The sequence below is a fragment of the Netta rufina genome (genome assembly GCF_964035555.1).
Source record: "Netta rufina genome assembly, chromosome: 3".
NCBI lineage: Eukaryota > Metazoa > Chordata > Aves > Anseriformes > Anatidae > Netta > Netta rufina.
Genome location: NC_140125.1, coordinates 71,406,179 through 71,427,112, shown reverse-complemented (window position 1 = coordinate 71,427,112; position 20,934 = coordinate 71,406,179). Strand labels below are relative to the sequence as shown.

At 40.9% G+C, this 20,934-nt stretch overlaps 1 protein-coding gene across 1 annotated transcript in view; it reads left to right on the top strand.

Annotated features, from left to right (window-relative positions):
* PREP (prolyl endopeptidase) overlaps nucleotides 1-20,934 on the top strand; it is a 99,473-nt gene that overhangs the window by 34,557 nt on the left and 43,982 nt on the right. The window contains exon 8 of the mRNA XM_084284109.1: nucleotides 13,154-13,345. Within this exon, the coding sequence (XP_084140235.1) occupies nucleotides 13,154-13,345 (192 nt within the window). The remainder of the gene's footprint in view (nucleotides 1-13,153; nucleotides 13,346-20,934) is intronic.

The following is a 20,934-nucleotide window of genomic DNA, read 5'->3' as shown; positions in this document are numbered from 1 at the left end:
ATAGTATGGTGAACACATACTATGGTCTTTGCTGTGACTGCAGATGCTTTTTGAGAAGAGATTCTGTATTCAAGCCATACTTTGTCTTCAACTTAGCCTCTTAACTTAAATGCTATGTGCATTTTCATCAAGTCAAAATCTGAAAATTGCTATTTTAAATACTATGGGGAAAATATGTTACTTGTGGAAATCATCTGCTGTATGTTTCAGTGCAGCATCCTAGATGTCAGCAAGTCCAACTAAACCACACTGATGTAGAGGGAACCTCTGGCTTAACTGTCTCACAAGTCATCCTTTTATGAAACATGGTTTGCCCAATATTTTACACTTCATTATTGCTGTAGTAATCTTGAGTTAATGCCTTTCATTAACTTCCAGCACAGTATGAGTTGTGGCTTCTCTTTGTAGGTACTCCATTTAATTTACAAGCGAGGAGATAATGATATCATTAAAGACTGTGCAAGCATGACATTGTATTAGTTTTGCTGCTGTGAGTGTAGTTGTCTTGCGTGTTCACTGATTCTTTATTTCAGTGGATGTGGACCCATGGAAGTCAACTTGCTTTGTGTTGGTTAGGAAATGCTCTTGACTCTGAGTAGAGATCACATCTAACAAACAAGAATGGGCTACTTCTAAACATTTAAGAAACACAATAGATTTCATTTGCTTATTTCTGCATTTGAAAATTTAAGTGTCATCTAGCCCTTTTCTGCATGGGAGTACTCATGACACTTTGTCAACAGCCATGGGTTAATTGAATTTGCAGTGCAATCTTCTATAATAATCCTTGTCAATGTGCTTTCCATTGACAGGTTATCCAAGATAACCTGTAAAACAGTGCTTCTGTTTCCTTTTACTAACACTAAAGGAAGCATCTTTTCTGCGTCTCAGGTTCAGTAAAATGTTCTTCACGCTTCCCTTCCGTCCTTCACAATCCCTCATACTGTATACAGACTGAGTCATCTTGCTCTTCAAATATTCAGTTTGTTTGCTAGGGTTTTAACTGGGCCACTGTGATCTATTTGTGCCACGAATGCTCCTTTTTAGAATAGAAAATCACTGTGTAAGTAACTTCTGACAAATGCAGTGCTACTTTTTAATGAGAGTTGTGATTTAGGCTGCAGAGACAAGAGATTTGGGGGAATATTGTTTTCCCTCCCCCGCCTTTACCACATGTACCTCACAAATCCCACCAAGTTAACCCTGTTCATGGCTTCGTTTTTACCACAGAACTCTTCATGTTAGGAATGGCCAGGCTTGTTAACCGCAGTTTGATATTTGCAACCAATTTAATCAAATGCGCCTTAAAAAAAAAAAAAAAGCTTTATATTATTTAATTCTAATGTGTTCTGCAAATGCTTCATTCTTCAAGACTAGACACTTCTGCTCTTAATTCACAATACTATGAGAAGTCTTAGACACCAGTGGAAGAAGACAGCTGGGCTGTTATTTAAGCTTGTGGAGAAACTTTCTTGTTGTACTCAACTTGAAGGAGGTATGCCTCTTTGGGTGCTTATGGGATTGGGTTTAGAAAGATCAGGGAAAACTAAAGTGTCAGAATTCTTGCTGGTTTTTCACTCCTGTTTGTCAGCCACTGAACAGACTAATGAGGTTTGATTTTGTTTTATGAGATTTCAGTAGCAGAGGTATAGCAGCTGCGCCTTTTATCAGGAAGGGTAGCACTGTGGGCTCATGTCCCAGAGGTTATCCCTCATTCAAGACTCCCCATTTCTTTACTTGTCTTGCCAAACTGAACATAGGTTTCTCAAGCACAGACTTCTATAACACTTTTTAAAATGATTTAATGGTGAATATTTATTTTAAAAACAACAGTTGCCCAGTAGCTGAGCACTGTAAGGCACAATTTTTAATAGCTGTTTTATCAAACTTGTCTTCTGCAATGCTGGCAACATTCTGGAGTCTGCATATTGAACCAGTCAAACAAAAAAACTTTTCTCATTCGTCACCTTGCTTAATTGCTGTTCTCAGTATGCCTACATCATTTTAGCCAAACAGCTGAATACATAGCAATCAAGCACTTATATATTAGCAAACCTTGTTGTACACCTTACAAAAAAAGAAAGTAACAATTTTTTTCTCCTGACATGTCTCTTATTGTTTCTGTGTCAGGTAATAACTTTTTTCCCTTCTAGAAAATGTTTTTTGATTAAGTTGTCAGCCTTGATTATTTATTCTTTTGAACGTGTGGCTTGGTGAAGGTAGAAGGGGATTTAGCACATCTGTAGGCGTGCAAAGAGAAGCAAATGAAAGCTCTTTAATCATCCTTGGTTAAAAACTTAAACCAATGTGACGTGGCCAATTGGTCTTTTCAAGTTCTTAATACTGACCTTTTTCTTTATTTTGTATTGTGGCAGTTAGGAAGCCTAGTAAAGAAATGGGATCCTCTGGTTATAGCACCACAGAGCTGATTTACGAGTCACTGCCTCAAGAGCTCTGGATGGATCTTCCTTTTCCTGGGGGGAGCTAAAGGAAGAGAACAGAGTGAGAAAGGAAGGACACGGTGACGAGAGGTCTTGTGCTTGGGTAATGGGAACTGGAGACTTGGGGCTGCTTGGAGCCTGGTAGTTTGTCTGGTGGGAACAGGGGGAGGTAGGAGGAGGACATGGGAACGGGAAGAGAAGCTAGTCTGAAATACTTGAAAACTACTGGCTTGGAAGAGGCAAGAAAAATTGAGCAAAAGCTGAAGTTGAGTTTGCTAGTTGCTTAGTCATCAGATGGAATTGCTCTGTACTCGACTGGTAGGGACAGGTTGCAAGAAGGAATTTTAAAAGCAGGGTTATCAGCTGTAAGAATTATTTTGGAAGGGTGTTCTATTTTTCCTAGGCACACTGAAGAAAGTGTTTATGTGCTTTGAGGGCAGGTAGAAAAACAAAGGTGATGTTTCCCAACTTCCTGTTGAAAATGCATTTATGTGACCTTTTGTGTTTTAGTTCAGCCTTGCAGTTTATAAGATCATCTTTAAAATAAATAAATAAGAATGAACAGTGCTATACAGTAACATCAAAAGGATGAGTCAGTATGTGATTGCTGTGTAGCCTGAAAATGTGGATCAAAACTTTTATAATGATAATGAACAAGAGAAAGAACAGCGAGGAAGGAGACAGTAGTCATCAGCCAGAAAGCTCAACATGGTGGTGGGGAGCATACTCTTTTTTGAAAGACTTTTCTGTGATTCAAGTAACTTAAGAAAAAACGTATATTCTAAAATCAATATTGAAACTAGGCCACTACATCCTAGTTACCTAGCAAACAGAGGGGAAAGAAACAATTGAGTCTTGGAAAATATGTGGATGCCTCATGTCGTGTTAAGGGTATGTGGCTGAGGGAGGCCCTCCTGTTGAGTCACAAGATTCAGAAAGGGTCCTCCTGCTTTCCAAACCCCTTCTCAGAGGGCAGCCTAAGTGTGGCTGGATCCAGTCCTGGTCCCAGACTTGCTCACTGGTTTATGTCCAAAGGGTTATGTATACAGCCTCTTATTAGAGTCAGCTTCTGCCTTTTTCAGAGCCCTGCCAAGGGTTTTCACTGAGACAGTTTGGCAAAGTTGAAAAGCTGGGTCACTTACTAAGGCGACAAATATAGCAGATTCAGAACTGTCGTTGATAAATTCACTTACTGCAATGATTGAGCTCGAGTTAATAGTTCAGTGCTTTAGTCATCAATATTTTCCCAGGTAACATCAGACAGAGTTGGAGGCAAGCATCTTACCAAAGAGGTGTCCTGCTTGGGAATGAAAGAGGTCCAGGCCCATCAACCTGTCCAATAGTTGGAGTTCTCATCCACAAAACAGGTTTCTGAATACCAGACTTACACTTCTGGTGAGGTAGGACTGAGACATTAATCATGTGCCGATTGGCTCTCAGCAAGGCTCGCTGTGTGGTTTGGTCAAGAAGAAAAGAGGAGGAAGGGGTGATGCTAACATTTGGTCCAGAGGCAGATTGCTTTCTTAGCTTTACTCAAACAACATGGGGCTGTGAGGCTTCAGCCTGACTGGGCACAACATTTATAAGTAGCACTCACAGTAAGGTTATTTTTTAGACTATGTATAATTCGTGCATTAGAGAAGGCAAGGTATGAAAGAGGTCACCTTTGGTTCCTGTTTTTCTGTTGTTCTGTTTTGCTGCACGAGGATGTAAGCTATAACTCTCAAAACAAAGCATATATATTCTCTCCTGACCTTTGAGTAATCATCCAAATGGAAGTAAAGTAGAAGCCTTGAAACTGATGGAGAAATCTCTGCTCATAAAAGTGCTTGATTTCTTTCATCTGGGCTAGTATTTGATATATCTCGACATGTCTGAACTTTTTAACTCAGAGGAATAATGCATTATATTTTGATGAGTGAGTAGCCATCATCCACCGCATGAGTGGTACTGAGAGCCCTCTCAGTACAAACACAACAAAGTTGCATTGCTTTCAGGAACCCTTACTACCTCCTCTCCCTCACGTGTTCCTAAGTGAAGTCTGGTCCCAAGAGATTGAGATGTTAATAGTCCGAGAGTCCAAGTTTCTTGGACTCTCTCTTACCTTTGGAGACTGGAATGACACAATTAAAGGCTTGTGGCAGTGAAGAAGAAAGAGGGAAAAAAAAAAATTAAAAACACCACCGATCCTAAGGTCCTTTCTGTAGCTGCCTAGCTCTGAGTGAGAGCCTAAAAACAAGCATGATTCAAAATGCAATTACATTTTGATGTCCGAGTGAAGGGCTGCGTGCTGTCATTCATTTTCCAGGATGTGTTGTGGTCATAGCACCATGACGCAGTCATTTCCAGTTTGAACCGTAGTATGCACCATGAGATTATCTATCATAGGTTGAACATAATTTATGTATATTAATACTGTGACAAATACTGGAGTAAATGACTGGTTTTCAAAATCTCCTCTCACAGAGGGTACTTGAAATTTAGATGCCTCTAAATATGTGTATTTTCAGGGTCTGAAAATTGTCTTAAAAACCTGATAGATCTGATTTGCTGGTATTCTGCAATGAAAATGTGCTTCTGCATGAAAACTCAGATACTTCTTATATGGTGACTGTATCCTAAACCATGCTGGCTTTGTGCAGTTAAGCTGTTGGCTGGTATGAGTGGCTATAGTGAAAATTAAAAGATAAACTTCATCTGCTATTCAACGTGATTACTTTTCCATGCAACATATTCACTAGCACCATTTTTTTGTTGGTTTGGTTTGGTTTTTGTTCATATGTTGAACACCGGAAAAGGATAGTGGCTATATAAACTATCATCCTAAGCATCGTGTGGTTTTTGTCTTCACAGATGTCTTCTCTGGTGACAAATGGCTTGAAATTTTATAATAGGGATGAAACTTGTTGTATTATTTTTAAAAGAAATTCACCTTTCTTTGGCACCGACAGTAACAAGTTCAGAAATTGAGATAACAAGGGTGTTTTTTACATTGAAGACATCAGAAACAATACGGTGTTTTTCTTAAAAACCTGTGTGGTACATTACTGAATTAGTTAATCATTAGATATTCTCCATGAGATACATTTTATTCTTTGTACTTGGTAAATAGGGATAGCTAGTTACAGAATCACAGAATTACAGAATTGTTTAGGTTGGAAGAGACCTCAAGATTGAGTCCAACAACTGACCTACCACTACCAAGTCCTCCACTAAGCCATATCACTAAGTTCAATATCTAAACGTCTTTTAAAGACCTCCAGGGATGGTGACTCCACCACTTCCCTGGGCAGCCTGTTCCAATGCCTCACAACCCTCTCAGTAAAGAAGTTCTTCCTAACATCCAACCTAAAACACCCCTGGTGCAACTTTAGCCCATTCCCCCTTGTCCTGTCACCAGGCACGTGGGAGAACAGACCAACCCCCACCTCGCTACAGCCTCCTTTAAGGTACTTATAAAGAGCAATAAGGTCGCCCCTGAGCCTCCTCTTCTCCAGGCTGAACAAGCCCAGCTCCCTCAGCCGCTCCTCGTAGGACTTGTTCTCCAGGCCCCTCACCAGCTTCGTCACCCTTCTCTGGACTCACTCAAGCACCTCCATGCCCTTCTTGTAGCAAGGGGCCCAAAACAACACAGTACTCTGGGTACACACAAGCATAATCTGCCATCCTCTTAGGTTTTATAGTTGATGGGTTGTGGTTATTTTAATTGTTTTCTTTCTGTAAGAAAGTTACTGGTAGAGCAAAGCCTGATGTCTCAGAACCACAATAGAGCTAGGGAGCTGACTTATCATTTCAGAGTGTTTCTGAACAGAAGTCTCCAGCAGTTGGAAAGTACAAATCCTGTGAAGAAGCACAGTTGATCCCAGCTGCTGACATAAGAAGCAGGAAGCAGGAGATTGACATCAGTATGGTGGCTTGGGTTTTACAACAACAACAAAAAGCGGTTATCTTCAGCCTTTAAAACAGAGCCTCCAACTTAGCTACAGGTCTAATTTCTAAACTGAAATAAATTTGATAGCATTCACCAGTTATTTGGAATGCATTTCACCTTTCACCAACTCCTTTCAAAAGTTGTTTGATTATTTCAACTAAGAATAAAATCTAAGAGTTGAAAAATCATGATCTTTCCTTGAGTAGAAGTTTGCCTACATAGTGCATATGTCGTAACGAAATTTGGCATAACTCTTTCAGATAAAATGCCTATCCCTTCATTCCAAACCAAAGCTCATGGTTCACCTGGTTCCCTATTCATTCATTCTCAGCACTCCCCTGTTTCCAGAAAAACTATCCATCTTACAAAAAATGTAATTGACATAATGTGGGATGAATTATAATTTAATGGAAATTAGCATTTATATCTTTACCTGATAACTTTGACTGCTAGCATACATGAAAAGGGCTGAATGAGAGGGATTTTTGTAACGTCAGATGAAAAACTACCATTAGCTGATCAGTAAACCTTGTCTGCAGCCAGCACAGTCAGGAGGTTATTTGCTGCAAATGGATTGTTTGGCCTTTCCATGAACCATGAAATACAGAAGGAATTATTGAGAACATTTGCTAACTGATGAACAGTGACTCTCAAGCTCTCTGTCTTTTTCAAAGAGGGTTGACAGCAGGCTCTCTGTGATCATTCTTGCTGTTATAATCACAGTTTGTTCAAATTAGTTTTTCCTTCCACTGTAGTTTTCATCAGTCGGCCACAAAACTGCTTCATCATACAGAGAGCCCTTAGCAGACCACTGAACGTTTTGCTGTGTTCAGAGGTCTGCTGAGGATTGAATCCGTGCTGCTTACTGATATTGTTTCCCTTTTGTTTTCATTGATCTGAAAATTTTGTTTAAAAATCCTGCCTGTACACTCTAGGTTGTTATCGTTCTAAGTATTGCTGAAGAGGGCTCAGCTCTGTAGGATTATGACTTTCTGCAACGTGGCACATCTTTTACTGACCATCAACTAAAGGTTATAAATCCTGTGTCCCCCCCCAGTTCCTATTGTGATGCAGTTACTCATCATGGATAGCAGTCTGGTAAAATATGTATGCAAAAGCATCTATAGCTCTTCAGCAATGTGTTTTACTGGAAGGACTGGCAGAGAAGAGTATTAGGTTATAGCAGCAGTATACAAAGAACTAGGAAGGGCTTCAGCCTTATGCTTTTTCCATACAAAATAAATCTGTCTCCACTGCATGCTCATGTAGATTAAGATCTTGAGTCTTCAATGGATTTGGTGTTAAGGATAAGGGAGCCTGGACTACAAATGCCACTTTTCAATGGCTCTTCTCAAAGGCATGTTCTCAGAAGGTTGCTAATTAAAAGAGCAAATCTTTATCAAGAACTTGTTTTTTAATTACAGGTTTTGATAAAAGTTGCTTTTGGAGGGCTTTTTAAACTCATAATTTATATATGTGCTTCTCTTTCTCTTGCTTAAAGGCTCTTTGTTCTGGGTTTGAATCTGAAACAAGGATATTTCAGCTGCCTCTAGACCAGGCTGCCTTGTCTTAGAGAAACTATGTAGTTCATGTCCCTGTATCTTCAGCTTTATGCCCCTCAGTAAGGCATACGCTTCTTTGTCTACTGCTGCGTGTTCATTGATATCCTCATTGACTTTCTCAGGTCCCTTGGAAATCAATACATGTGACTTTGTGCTGCAACAAGTGACTGGGGAGGCTTTGTTTCCCATCTCTTCTGGTGTAGTCATCTTTGTTCTTCTTCCAGCAATAGTTATAATGTGGGTCCTCCATGGCCAAGCACACTTTCCTATATCTGCACGGCATGCGAAACTGCTTTTCTGGTTACCTCTGATCACTGGAACATCCCCTTCTGATGGCGCTTTGGATAACAGCCATCAGCCCTGCTTGTTCAGCTCCTGTAACAGTGTGCTCTGTTATTACCTGTGGATAGTGAATATGTTGTAAGGAAATGAGTGCTGCCTAAGGTCTGCAGTACAAATTTGGCCACACCTTTAAGTGTTTGACCAGTTGCTGCAGAATCATCTTGAATTCAAGCCAGGTAAAAGCTGCATGCAGATGCTTTCCATAGTCACATGTAATCAGTCACATGTGTAAACAAATGTCGTGGTTCCGCTCGAGTGGGCAGCCGAGCTCCACCACAGCCGCTCTCTCACTCCCCCTCCTCAAAGAGGAATGGGGAGAAAATATGTGAAAAGGGCTCAAGGATTGAGATAAGGACGAGAAAATCACGCAATAATTATTGTAACGGGCAAAACAGATTCGGCATAAGGAGATAGTAAGATTTATTGCCTACAACTAACAAGCGAGAGAAGTGAGAAAACAAAGGAAAAAAAAACCAAAAGCACCTTCCCCCCATCCACCCTCTTCCACCTCCTCCCCCCAAGCGGCGCAGGGGAACGGGGGAATGGGGGTTATGGTCAGTCTACAGCACTTCTTCTCTGCCGCTCCTTCTCGGTCACTCTCGTCCCCTGTGCTGTGGGGTCCCACCCACGGGATGCAGTCCTTGATGAACTGATCCGGCGTGGGCTTCCCACAGGCAGCAGCTCTTCCAGAACTGCTCCAGATATGGGTCCGTACCACGGGGTCCATCCCTCAGGAGCAAACTGCTCCAACCTGGCTCCCCTACGGGCAGCAGCTCCTGTCAGATCACCTGCTCCTGCATGGGCTCCTCTCCACGGGCTGCAGCGTGGAACCCTGCTCCACGTGGTACTCCATGGGCTGCACGGGGACATCCTGCTTCACCATGGTCCTCACCACAGGCCGCAGGGGACTTCTGCTCCGGCGCCTGGAGCACCTCTCCCCCTCCCTCTACACTGACCTTGGCGCCTGCAAGGCTGTTTCTCACTCCCTTGACTCTCCTGGCTGCTGTCTGGCACAGCGTTTTTTTCCCTGTCTTAAATATGCTCTCACAGAGGCGCAAAACAACATCGCTTATTGGCTCAGCTCTGGAAAACAATGGGGCCCTTCCAAAACATGGGGCAGCTTCTAGATCTTTCTCACAGAAACCACCCCTATAGCCCCCTGCTACCAAAACCTTGCCACGTAAACCCACTACAACAAAATACATAAAAAAAAAAAAAAAAAAAAAAAAAAAAAAGAAGAGTTACACTTAATTTGCTTGCACTGAGTTTAAATCAGGAATGCATGTCTCCCTGTCTAGGCAGACCTGTAGACTTATTCACACAGAATCATTCCTGACAATAACAAAAAAAAAAAATCTTTGACAAGGAATGCTTCACACTTCATGTTCATTCAAACAGACTCACCTCCTGGTGTAGCATCCTGTCTTCAATAACAACGTATTTTGTTTGATTGCCTGGGTGCTTTGGGTACTGGAGAGACAGTACAGAGAGAGGTTTGAGACAGAGCCAGCCTAAGCAGTTGCTGCCCTGAAAGAGAGATGTCCCATCTGTCTTCACGTGCACGGGCATTACCTGCTGCTGTCCCCTCCATTCAAGTCAATCAGCATCTTCTGTCTCACCCTATGAGCGGGTGATTGCATTTGCTAATCTGTCAGGGGGAAAAAAAAAAACCTGTCTCCTGTAGAACAGAGAAATTAATTTTCTTCTAGGTTAACTAATTTAATGAGCTTTACTATTCACTCAGGCAAATGCCAAACCAAGCGTGAAAGTGGAGACATGCTGATGGAGGAGGAGGGCGAAATGGGCAGGGGCAGCATTCTGCAGTCAAGCTTATCTTATCACTCATTGGTAATGAAAAATGTTTGTGATCCTCTGCCTCTTTGTTGCTGCCTCATGCACATTGGCTGCCTTGTAAATGCTCGTGTTCCTCTGCTCTAGCAGTGAGCTGGTGCAGGCAACAAAAGAGAAAACTTTATTTTGTAGCACAGGTGGTTTTGGTCACTTAATGATTTGAAGCAGCTCCCTACTAGGGCAGATGAGTGAACAGCAGTGGGGTGAAGGACAGCTCCTCTCAGGTAGTGAAGAGATGCTAGATGAACTCAGCTGCATGGTCGGGTTGCTCCTCATGGTGTGGTGCCATGCTGCAGACCATGCGACTACAGCTGCCCCCTCCCTCGTGCTGGCATTGGTGAGATCTGGGGATCAGCAGCCAGGAGGAGCTCAGCCACCTAATAAATGTTCCCCCACCCCAAGTCATTTTTCAGCCCAGTAAACTCCCCGTGCTGGTCAGCAAGCTGTTAGTCCTCGCTCAAAGGAGAGCAAGACGGAGCAATTCCAGGCAATCCTAGGATGTGCATTTCAGTTGTACGCCACATCTGGATCAGCTGCAGCCAGCCATAAGGATACACTTCTGTGGCTGACACATCTCAATGCAAAGGGTTTCTTCCTCTCACCGAGAAAGTACAAGAAGTACTAATCCGTACAGTAGCCAAAGTACTGGATGTAACTTTTCCTTTCATCTTCTTGTAGTTGCCCTGTTACTGGCTCTTAACTCTGAGCAGATACTGATGTAATTAACCACTTCAGTGAGACAATGGTTTAGAGGTAATTCATCTGCAGCATTTGTCTTCCAAGGACTATATAACATCCAATTTAACAAGATGAATGCTCTTGATTTTTGTAATAACATTTTAGTGTCTCCCTGTAGAATATCAACCCTCTCGCCGTGTGCTGACTGTTCACTTGGGAGTGGATGAATGAGTTGCAAGGCAGCGATGTAAATCGCTAATGTAACAGTGTTGTCCTTTTTCTCTATGGGATATAATTTTTGTTGTGACTGTGCAGACTGCAGCTACTCTGTGTATTTACCATAAAAAAATGATTTTTTTCAACGGTCTTGGGATTCCTTTTTATGAAGGTTTGTTCTTCCTTAGTAGAATGGTTTCATTCTGTCGGATACTAAAATATAATAATATTTTTATAGTGTTACTCTGCAATTAACTTTTTATTTACCAAAACACTTGTGCATTGATTTGAGATCTTTGAACAGTTTTGCAGGTGTACATCAGACTTGGATATAGTCTGGATTTTCTGTTTCATGGGCATCAAAGCACATATTTTCTATGGAACTTGAGGGACCTTCTTTAGCAGGATTTTTCTTCAGCATGAAATCTCTTGAGAAGAATGAAGCTTTGGACCTCAGTGAAAAATCAAAATTTCACATGAAATTGGTCCACTCAGACAGAATACTACGTTGACAGGATTATCTGGAAAGTTTGTATTGCAGTAGTATTATAAAGGAGAATTTAATTGGCTAATTCCTTAGTTTACATGAAGAGGCAGGGAAATTTTCCTTAAACTGAAACAGCAATTAAGAGATCTGAACTTCATGAATGTACTAGACCTTATTGCATTTAATGGGTTTAAAATGCCATCCCACTCCTTCCTCAATTATTCCTTAGAGCAGTTATAGCTCAGCTATGATCTAATTCTATTTTTTTGCTCATTTTTTAATATTATAAAGTAATCATGTTGTTTTATGGAAGCAAACATTATATTGTGGACTTTCAACAACAGGTTTATGCACAGTTTGTTTGTTTCGACTTAAAAAGCAAGGACCCAACCTTTAGCTTTAGGGGTGAGGGAGGGAGTGGGCAACTGTTTTCAGATGGTAAGGCTTCAGTTTCTCTCATCAGTAAGGACTGGCTTGGGTTTTTTTTTGTTTTTTTTTGTTTGTTTGTTTGTTTGTTTGTTTGTTTGTTTTGCACAGCTAATGCACAGTTCTTATGATAATATTTTGGCTGATGGCTTGCGTTGTAGCTATAGCAGGCATATTAAATACCTGATATAGCCTTGCTTCTTTTTCTTTCTGCTACCCTCTAAACCTATTTCAAAACAGTAAAATGTGAATAAATAGTGTAGTCTTTCACTCCTAACTCTTGGTTTTGTCAATACTAAGACTGCGAAAGAGAGCACAAATAAGCTGAAGCAATTCATATTTAAGCAGTATGCATGTATATTAATGGGTATGATACTCTAGAAGGTTGATAGGGGGAAATGCAATATCATTCTCGACAAACCTAGTTAACAGTTTAGCTAACTGTGTGTTGTCCTTCTTGGTGGTGGTGACAAGCATTTGTAGAATAACATTCCAGAAACATCATCTCTGAATTGACAGGGAAAGGCTTTATTCTTAAATTTATTATACTCAATTCAATTATCGTCATTTCTATTCTGTGGAAAATTCGGTGCTTTCATGGAAGATGGAAAACTTTGTGCTTCAAGAAAAAATAACTTTTCAGAAAGAAAACAAAGAACTTCTTTTATGGTTAAGTACTATTAAAAAAAAAAAAAAAAAGCTATTTAGTAGAATCGAGCTTGAAAGCGTATTGCAGAGTTCTTTGGCTCAGCCGTAACTCTCAATTCCAAGAAATCCATGTAAGTGGGGGCTGGTGAGCTCTGTTGCCAAGACCCTCATGCACTCAGCATTGTTGGCTCCAGGGCAGACAGTGTGGTAGAAGTGTCTGCACAGTGAATATCTGAGCTTTCCAGCAGCCCCATAAGAAAGCTGATGAAAAGTCGGCCATGGTTCTGTCAGTACTATGCATGAGTTTAACTAGAAATTCCTCAAAACCAATGTGTTAACATGTCCATGATCTGGCATTTTTCCTCTGCAACCTATTAAACTGGCCAATTCTTCATAAGCTTTAGTACATACTCAGCCCTTCTCATAGCTGTGCCCCTTCTGGTCAGTGCTCTTGCTGGAGGAAGAGCCTACAGCAATTGTTGGGAAGACTTTGCTCTCAGGTGTTAAAAAATAAAATAAAAATCTTTGTTTCAGTAGGTGAAGAATTTGCTCCATGTGTTTGATCTTGCAGGAATTCTTCATTGGGTGAAGCTGATAGATAACTTCGAGGCTGAGTATGAGTATGTCACCAATGAAGGAACAGTTTTCACCTTCAAGACAAATCGTCATTCTCCAAATTACCGGTTAATCAACATTGACTTCAGTGACCCAGAGGAATCCAAATGGAAAGTTCTCATCCCTGAACATGAAAGAGATGTTCTAGGTAAGAGTTTATGTCAAGTAAGACTCTTCACACTAATTCAGTCATTAGTCTCTTGAATGATCTTGTACAGACCTTGTTACTTTTTTTATTGTGTTTAAATTCTGTTTAGGATTTGACATGTTTGCTTGCAATTAAGGCTTGCCTGAGACATGAGAGATCCAAATTCTGTTTCTTGCTCTCTAACATCCTGTGTGGCCATAGTGAAGTCACTTCATCTGTCCTTGTGTTTGTAGGAAATGAGGGGAAAGTATTTTCCTGCTTTGTGTCAATGTAGTAAATGTTTACTAGACAGCCAAGAATTACAGCAAGGGGTGCTTTGTAATCAGAAGAAGGAAAACAGCAAGCGTAGAAGTGTAGCACGTTGAACAGAACTGGTCAGAAGCAGGTTTATCTGTTGTTCCTAGGATAAGAGGAGTAGGCACCACTTGAAAAAAGAATTTTCTGAGTGTAAAAACGAGTTCAAAACATTCAAAACATAAAAGATTTTGATAAAATAAAGGATGTATTATGATAAATGTTCTGAAAGAAGTTTCAGCATTAGGGTTTTTCTTAATCTCATCATTTGGGGGAAAATTATATTAAAACTTAGTACTTGAATTAGTTTCAGATAATACAGAAAAATCTCCCTTGAGCTATTTTTTTAACAAATGCTTTGTGTACATTTATGTAGTCTATTCTCCAGACAGTGCAAGATATAACTATGATTTATCTGAGTAGCATAATTACAGCTATGCAAAAAGACTCAGCGTTTATTTTTTATTAATCCTTCTTTATACAGCTCCACTCATTCATTGTCTGTTACTTCTCCAGTGAAGAGCTGTTTTTTAGAATGAGCAGAATTCTCTGTGTATATGATTGATAAGTGTATATGCAGTAACTTCTGTCTTTTCTCACTAAGACAAATCTATTTGGCTACTATTTCAAATTCCTCTCAAGATCTTTCCAGGACCTCTAAAAATAATCTCATTTTCTGCAATGTGTCCTCTGATTTCTGCCACAGACTAGGCAGGCTGCATCTCCAGTATGATATAAATGGAGACTAAAGCTATTATAACACAATGTTTGGTAGGTTCTTAGATAATCAAAAGCTGTCTGGCTAGCCCCTGTGCCATCTGTCTCATATAAGAGATTTGTGAGGGAAAATGAGGCACCTATAGAGCATGTCCTACTCTACTCTGCTCTGGGGCAGCCTCACCCCGAGTACTGAGTGCAGTTTGGGGCGCCACAATATAAGGAGGATATAAAAACTATTGGAGTGCATCCAGAGGAGGGTAACAAAGATGGTGAAGGGTCTAAAGAGCAAGACATATGAGGAGTGGCTGAGGTGCCTTGGTGTGCTTAGCCCCGAGCAGAGCAGGCTGAGGGGAGGCCTCATGGTGGCCTGCAGCTCCCTCTCAAGGGGAGTGGAGGGGCAGGCGCTGAGCTCTGCTCTCTGGGGACAGTGACAGGACCCGAGGGGACAGCATGGAGCTGGGACAGGGGAGGGTCAGGATGGGGGTTAGGGAAAAGGTCTGCACCCAGAGGTGGTTGGGCACTGGGACAGGCTCCCCAGGGCAGTGGGCACGGCACCGAGCCTGATGGAGTTCAAGAAGTGTTTGAACAACAGTCTCTTACACTTGGTCTGGTTTTTGGGTGGTCCTGTGTAGAGCCAGGGGTTTGGACTCAATGATCCTCGTGGGTCCCTTCCAACTCTGGATATTCTGTTATTCTATTCTACATCCAGAACTGTAGTGATGTTGCAAACAGCTGGGGTTTTGAGTGCAGCCAACTTTTTGCTAAACACAAAAGTAGCAAACAGAACTTAATGAAAAACAAATCTTCTTAAGATTGTGAACTCTGAATCAGGAACAATCTGGATTTTAAATGAAGTACCTTTGAAGCCGTAGGCAGATCATAAAGAATAAGTAAAAGCGAAAAATTACTTTCAAGTCTAGTTTCTGATTGCATGCAAATTTGCTGACAGTCCATAAAGCCATTTTTAGGTTTATACAGCGATTTATGAAAAGGGACAAAGTTGAAAAATTGACTTGGGGATGGCACTTCCAAATAAAATGGGAAAGAAATGTGATTGGCATGAAATGTTTACTGGCTATGGATTTACCTGAGATGTGGTCTAGGGCAGCCTAGGAGCACTGAGCAGTGGTTATATAGGCACTAGCTATATGTTCCTTCCTAGAAACATATCTGTTCTTAACTACAATGTGATATTTAGCTCAAACTCCATTTTGTTTTCATTCTAACGACAAAGTTCGTGTTTGTGCACATATGTATGTATATGTACAGAATGTATGCAACGCTCCTCTAATGGATTATACGTGGCAGTCTTGACTTGTATAAACATAACAAGTGCTGCAGTTAGAGAATCAAAAGTTCAGATAAATGGATTTTCTGAGGGCACTGGCCTTCAGACTATAAACACAACGGTCATTCAGTTCTTACATACTTGAAGGCAAATATAATCTGTCACATGAAAACATCCCAGTGACTTTCAGGAGTCCATTATGTTATCATCAGGCTTCTACTGTATTTGAATTTGGAGCCAGAGTAGGCAATCATATGCACGTGTTTCTCTTCAGCGTTTTGGGGTGGCACATAAAGGAGTTGTGTTAAATGAGCAAATGAAAACATCTTTATAGGAAGATGCATTATAAGTAAATCTCAGAGTTAGTGCTACAGTAAACTTGATCTGTTTGCTTACTTTTTTGTGGCTCACAGTTGCAAATCGATGTTGTATTCTCTGCTCCAAGGTAAGGGAGTTTTATCATTTTCAGGAGGTTATCGCCTGAATAAATTAGAACACACAAAAACCACCACCAACAAAAAATGTGCGTTCACACTCAAAGTCAACAAGCAAACCAGTCTCTGTCATTTTGTTTTAATCTTTCCAAGATTTGGTTTGGAAAGACATAATTATAGCAGAAGGCAGTTAATAATTCATTGTCTTGAAAGCCTTGCAGTCAAGGGAATTTGATTTTGTGTGATCCAGAGATGACTGTAATGAAGATCCTTCTGCAAAAGCTAGGACAGCAGTGATTCAAAGGGTAAATGCTTCTTGTCCAGTTTTCCATATGTGGGGACGATTGTTTACCCAAATGTCCTTAGCTGTATTAGAATTTCATTCTAAATGTTGTAGTCAGTGATCCTCTAGGTCACAAATGTATCTTCGTACTTTTACTGGAATATATAGTTACTCTGCTCAAAGCCTCCTATTCTAGCATGATCTTCGTTTCTGTGTGTTAACGGATTCAGTTTCAGAAAAGCAGCACCATGCACATACAGAAATAAATTCTATTTATGATTAATAAATTAGAAACTACGAGTGATAAAATTCTTCTAGTTTCCATTAATGGTGAAAATAAATTCCACAAAGTGTTAAAATGCATTCTTAGGGAACATGCTATAGCTAATGTGATTTAACCAATAAATAAATATACTTGCTTGCGAAACCATGTGAATGTTGTTTGGTTTCATCAACATATTCTTCTAAATATATATATATTTTTATATTGACTTTGACAGTTTTGTTTTTAGGACTGTTTAGAAATGAGGTAATTTGGGAAATACAGGGAGGGGGAAACATTTTCCTACAATGAGGCTGATCATACACCTCATTTTACAACTCTCAGCAGGGACTTCACACAGAGTTGAGGTAAATTTAGATCTCTACTCTGAGAGTTGAGGGGAAGAAATAAATGATATCTATTTTAAAATGAAATTTAAAGAAGAGCCTGAGGACGTCTTGGCTCATTTTCCCCCCACCTTTGGAGTTTGTTTATAAAGTGTTTTAATTTTCAAGGAGTCTAAAACTGACCCATAGGTGAGGTTCATGTCTAATGTTGAGTTGGTGGTTTAAATGACCACAGAGCTGCAACTGGGTGTGCTCGATTAGTTAAAAGGCAGCTATCAAGCTGTGACTGCATCATGACCATTATGGGCACTTGGACCCAGGTCCTCAGGTATTGGACAAACCTGTGGTCTTTAGAAAGTTGTTTGGTTTTTTGGGTTTTTTTTTGAGAGAAAGTTCCCAGTTTCTCAAAAGTTCCCAGTACCAGTGGAGCAGGGCATCTTGAAAGTAGCAGTAACGCTCAGCTTTATCCAATTATATCCATATATATATGTAGCTGTGACAATTAAAAATACAGTAGATCTCCTGAGTAGGAAGTGCTAAGAAATACTGAGTATTCTGGAATGTGTCATAGATCAGGTAAGTGACCTCATTCAGTTCCTTGAATCTCAGCCATTTAACAGGCATAGGCGGAGCTAGCAGTACTCCTGTACCTTGCAGATATCTGCATACCTAAAACATAGTCCATGCAAGATGCTTCCTTCTATTGTGGTTTAACTCCAGCAGGCTGCTCGGCCCCACACAGCCGCTCACTCACTACCCCAGGGTGGGATGGGGGAAATAACTGGAGAGGTAAGAGTGCCAGACCTCATGGGCTGAAACCAAGACAGCTCACTAGGCAAAGCAAAAGCCACACACAAATGCAGCAGAACAAGGAATCCATTTGCTGCTTCCCACCAGCAGGCAGGGGCTCAGCCATCTCCAGGAGGACAGGGCTCACCCTGCGGCACAGCTCCTTGGGAAGACAAACACCATGAGCCCAACATCCCCCCTGCCTCCTCCTTTCTCCCAGCTGCTGTCGCTGAGCACAGCACCACATGGTGTGGGACATCCCTTTGGGCAGCCTGGGCCAGCTGTCCTGGCCGTGTCCCCACCCAGCTCCTGGGGCACCCCCAGCCTCCTCGCTGGCCGGGCAGCACCAGGAGCAGGAGAGGCCTTGGCTCTGTGCGAGCACTGCTCTGCACCAGCTGGAACATCCCCACATTATCACCCCTATTGTCATCACAAATCCAAAGCACGGCATTGTGCACAGCAGGCAGTCTTTCAGACTATATTTGATTCTTCTGCATATAGGTTTTACTGGAAGATGGTAAGCACCCAGAATCATCAAATGTATTTAGAGATGACTGTCGTTTGGTGCTGTAGCAAAATCAGGAGAGAAAGTCTGAACCAAGTAGTCACAAAATTGCTAACTAATCCTGAATGACAAAGATGTGTATAGGTGTGAGCAGTCCCTTGTGTTTATCTCTGTTGGGAGACTTGTGCATTCCATTACCCTGTGTAGTCTCCTAAAATACCCATATTCCACACTGGGGATTTTTGTGTTCAAACTAAAGCAAATGAAGGTTTGCATGGGTATTCTGAGGAGCACGTATGTGAACTTCCATCTTAGGGCCTTGAGGAAGTACACTGTGGGGACAGCTAGCACAGAGGTATGGCAGAGAGGAAGAAATCTGCTGCAGTGCAAAGGACCAGGTTGATAAGATTCTACTGTGAAATGTGTTTTTTGTGTGTGTGTGTTTTATTTTTTTAATAAAAAAAAAAAAAAAAAAAAAGGGTTAGCTCCCATGTTTCCTAGCAACTAAAACTACCCTCTAAGATCTGGCCAGGCTAGATACAGTCCCTCAGTCACTATGGGACATGGGGAGAGGATGAAGTCCAGATGCGTGTCCCACTGAGAGTTTTATTCTGCTCCTCTTTGTGGCTCTGATTAACTCAGTTTAGCATGGAAAAACCTCAATCAGTCACAGATGACTGAAGTCTGCCAGTTACTTGAAGAAGCTTTCGAAAGAGCTTCAGAAGAGCTGTGCCTTCCTGCTCCTTCTTGTTTGTCTCATACTGAGAGAAGGTGGATTATAAAATCCTTGTTGTGTTAAAGTTGGTTGGAGCCTTGTCCTTAACTTAAACATGGTGGGCAGAGGATGGTGTCTTAGAGAAAAGGCATATTCTGTGAGGGCTCATGAGCTTTTACTCACAGGTTTCAGAATGATTCATGCTTTATTCTGCAAATTGCTAATGATTTACTTTCAAGTCTGCCCGTAGATAAGCTTCAGTGGCAGTTATGGGTCACTTTATGGGAGATCAACATGCATACCTGTTGATCTGCAGGGCGCTGAAACTTATGGTTGCTGTCTGTGATGATCAAAGAAACCAAAAATGGCCTTGCAGGTCTATTTTCCAGCTAAAGCTTTGGCAGTCCATTCAAATGTGTTCTTATTTATTAAGTGGATGGATAAGCATATTGTACAGAAACTAACTCAACTGTTTCTTCTTATGACTACATAGTTCTAGCCTGGCATATCCTCCATCATCAACATTTCAACTTGCATCTGTCAAAACACAGTTGTACACAGGGACACTTAGCATGCTGGAGCTACTGCTGCAGAAATGAAAGGTATAAGGTATATATTACTGGTGTAAGTAATTAAGGTTAGTGGCACAAAGGGCTCAACATTTCTGTAAGGATTCAACATTTTTTTTCCTAAAACTATTTCATAAGTTTTTATTACACATGGCACTAGTTTGGCTCTCACAGTGTTGCTGTGAAAGCTGCCAAAGTAAACAAGCTTTTGGAAGGTATCAGTGTATGGATTTCTGAGAAGTTGAACCTAGACCACTTCTATTAAAGATAGATGGTTGAGCTCAGAGCATTGACAACTTTTCTAGCCCAGATTTAGCAATTTTGTGGAACATAATGTAGTCATCAACATGGACATCATCGTCTTTTAGGGTAGTACCAACAATAATCCTTTACACCTGCTTTTAGCACTGATCAGTGTTTCTAAATGTGTCCATCCGTCTCTGATGCTGAAGCCAAAAGGGTCAGGTTGGAAAAGGCAACCATCCACTTGTTTGTTACTTAGTAAAGTAAATCCCTTGCCTGATGTGGATTGTAAGTATGCTGGAGAACAACTAATGAATTTAAGTGTACCTGAGCTTGAAAAAACATGTGAGAACTACTCTGTCCATTGGTATTAACTGAAAATAAACTGACCCTATGTGTTGAAGAGGCCTCTGATGGTAAACCTAAAAAAAATAAAAATTAAATGAAATTAAAAAAAAAAAATCTTGTGAGTCCACAGAGAAATTCAGTAAGCAATTCACAGTGTCCAGGAACAGGGTAGGCAATATAGTTGGGTGAATTGCATCCTAAAGGTGCTTATTTCTGCCCATTGTCTGTAAAGGGAGCCTACAGTAATGATGTCAGCCTTAACTTCTAGACATGTGAAGCTGCATGCGCACAATCTTAAAAGCTTCAAGAAAGTGCAGAGGCATGCAGGATGCTTTTCTCAGAGCATGAGCAAAACTGGGAAGGCTAACTAGCAAAACAAACTCAAGGGTATTTGCAGTTCTTAGTGCTGATCATGGGAGTAACAGACTCGGCTTGCAGTCAGAAATAGCACTTGTTAATAATTCAGCATTGTTTTTGCTTGCTATGTATATAAATGTTGGTTCTTAAGGTGTCTTATTTTCTTCTGCTCTTATGTCTGCCTCAGTTGTTTTATGTTTTGATTTACACACTTCAGCATTCCTTACTGTAAGTTTTGGAGGTAGTTAGCAAGGCACCAAACCAGTTCTAACACGGGCATGCCAAAGAAGCTGTGTTCCGAAATCTCATAGACAATTTGAAAAACATTTCCCATTGTCTTCTCATCTGCTATTTTCACCATGCTGAAAGCATATAATTTGTAAATGAAAGGGGCAGTGATGAAGGTAATATTGCTGCTTCCTAGGCAAGTTCCAT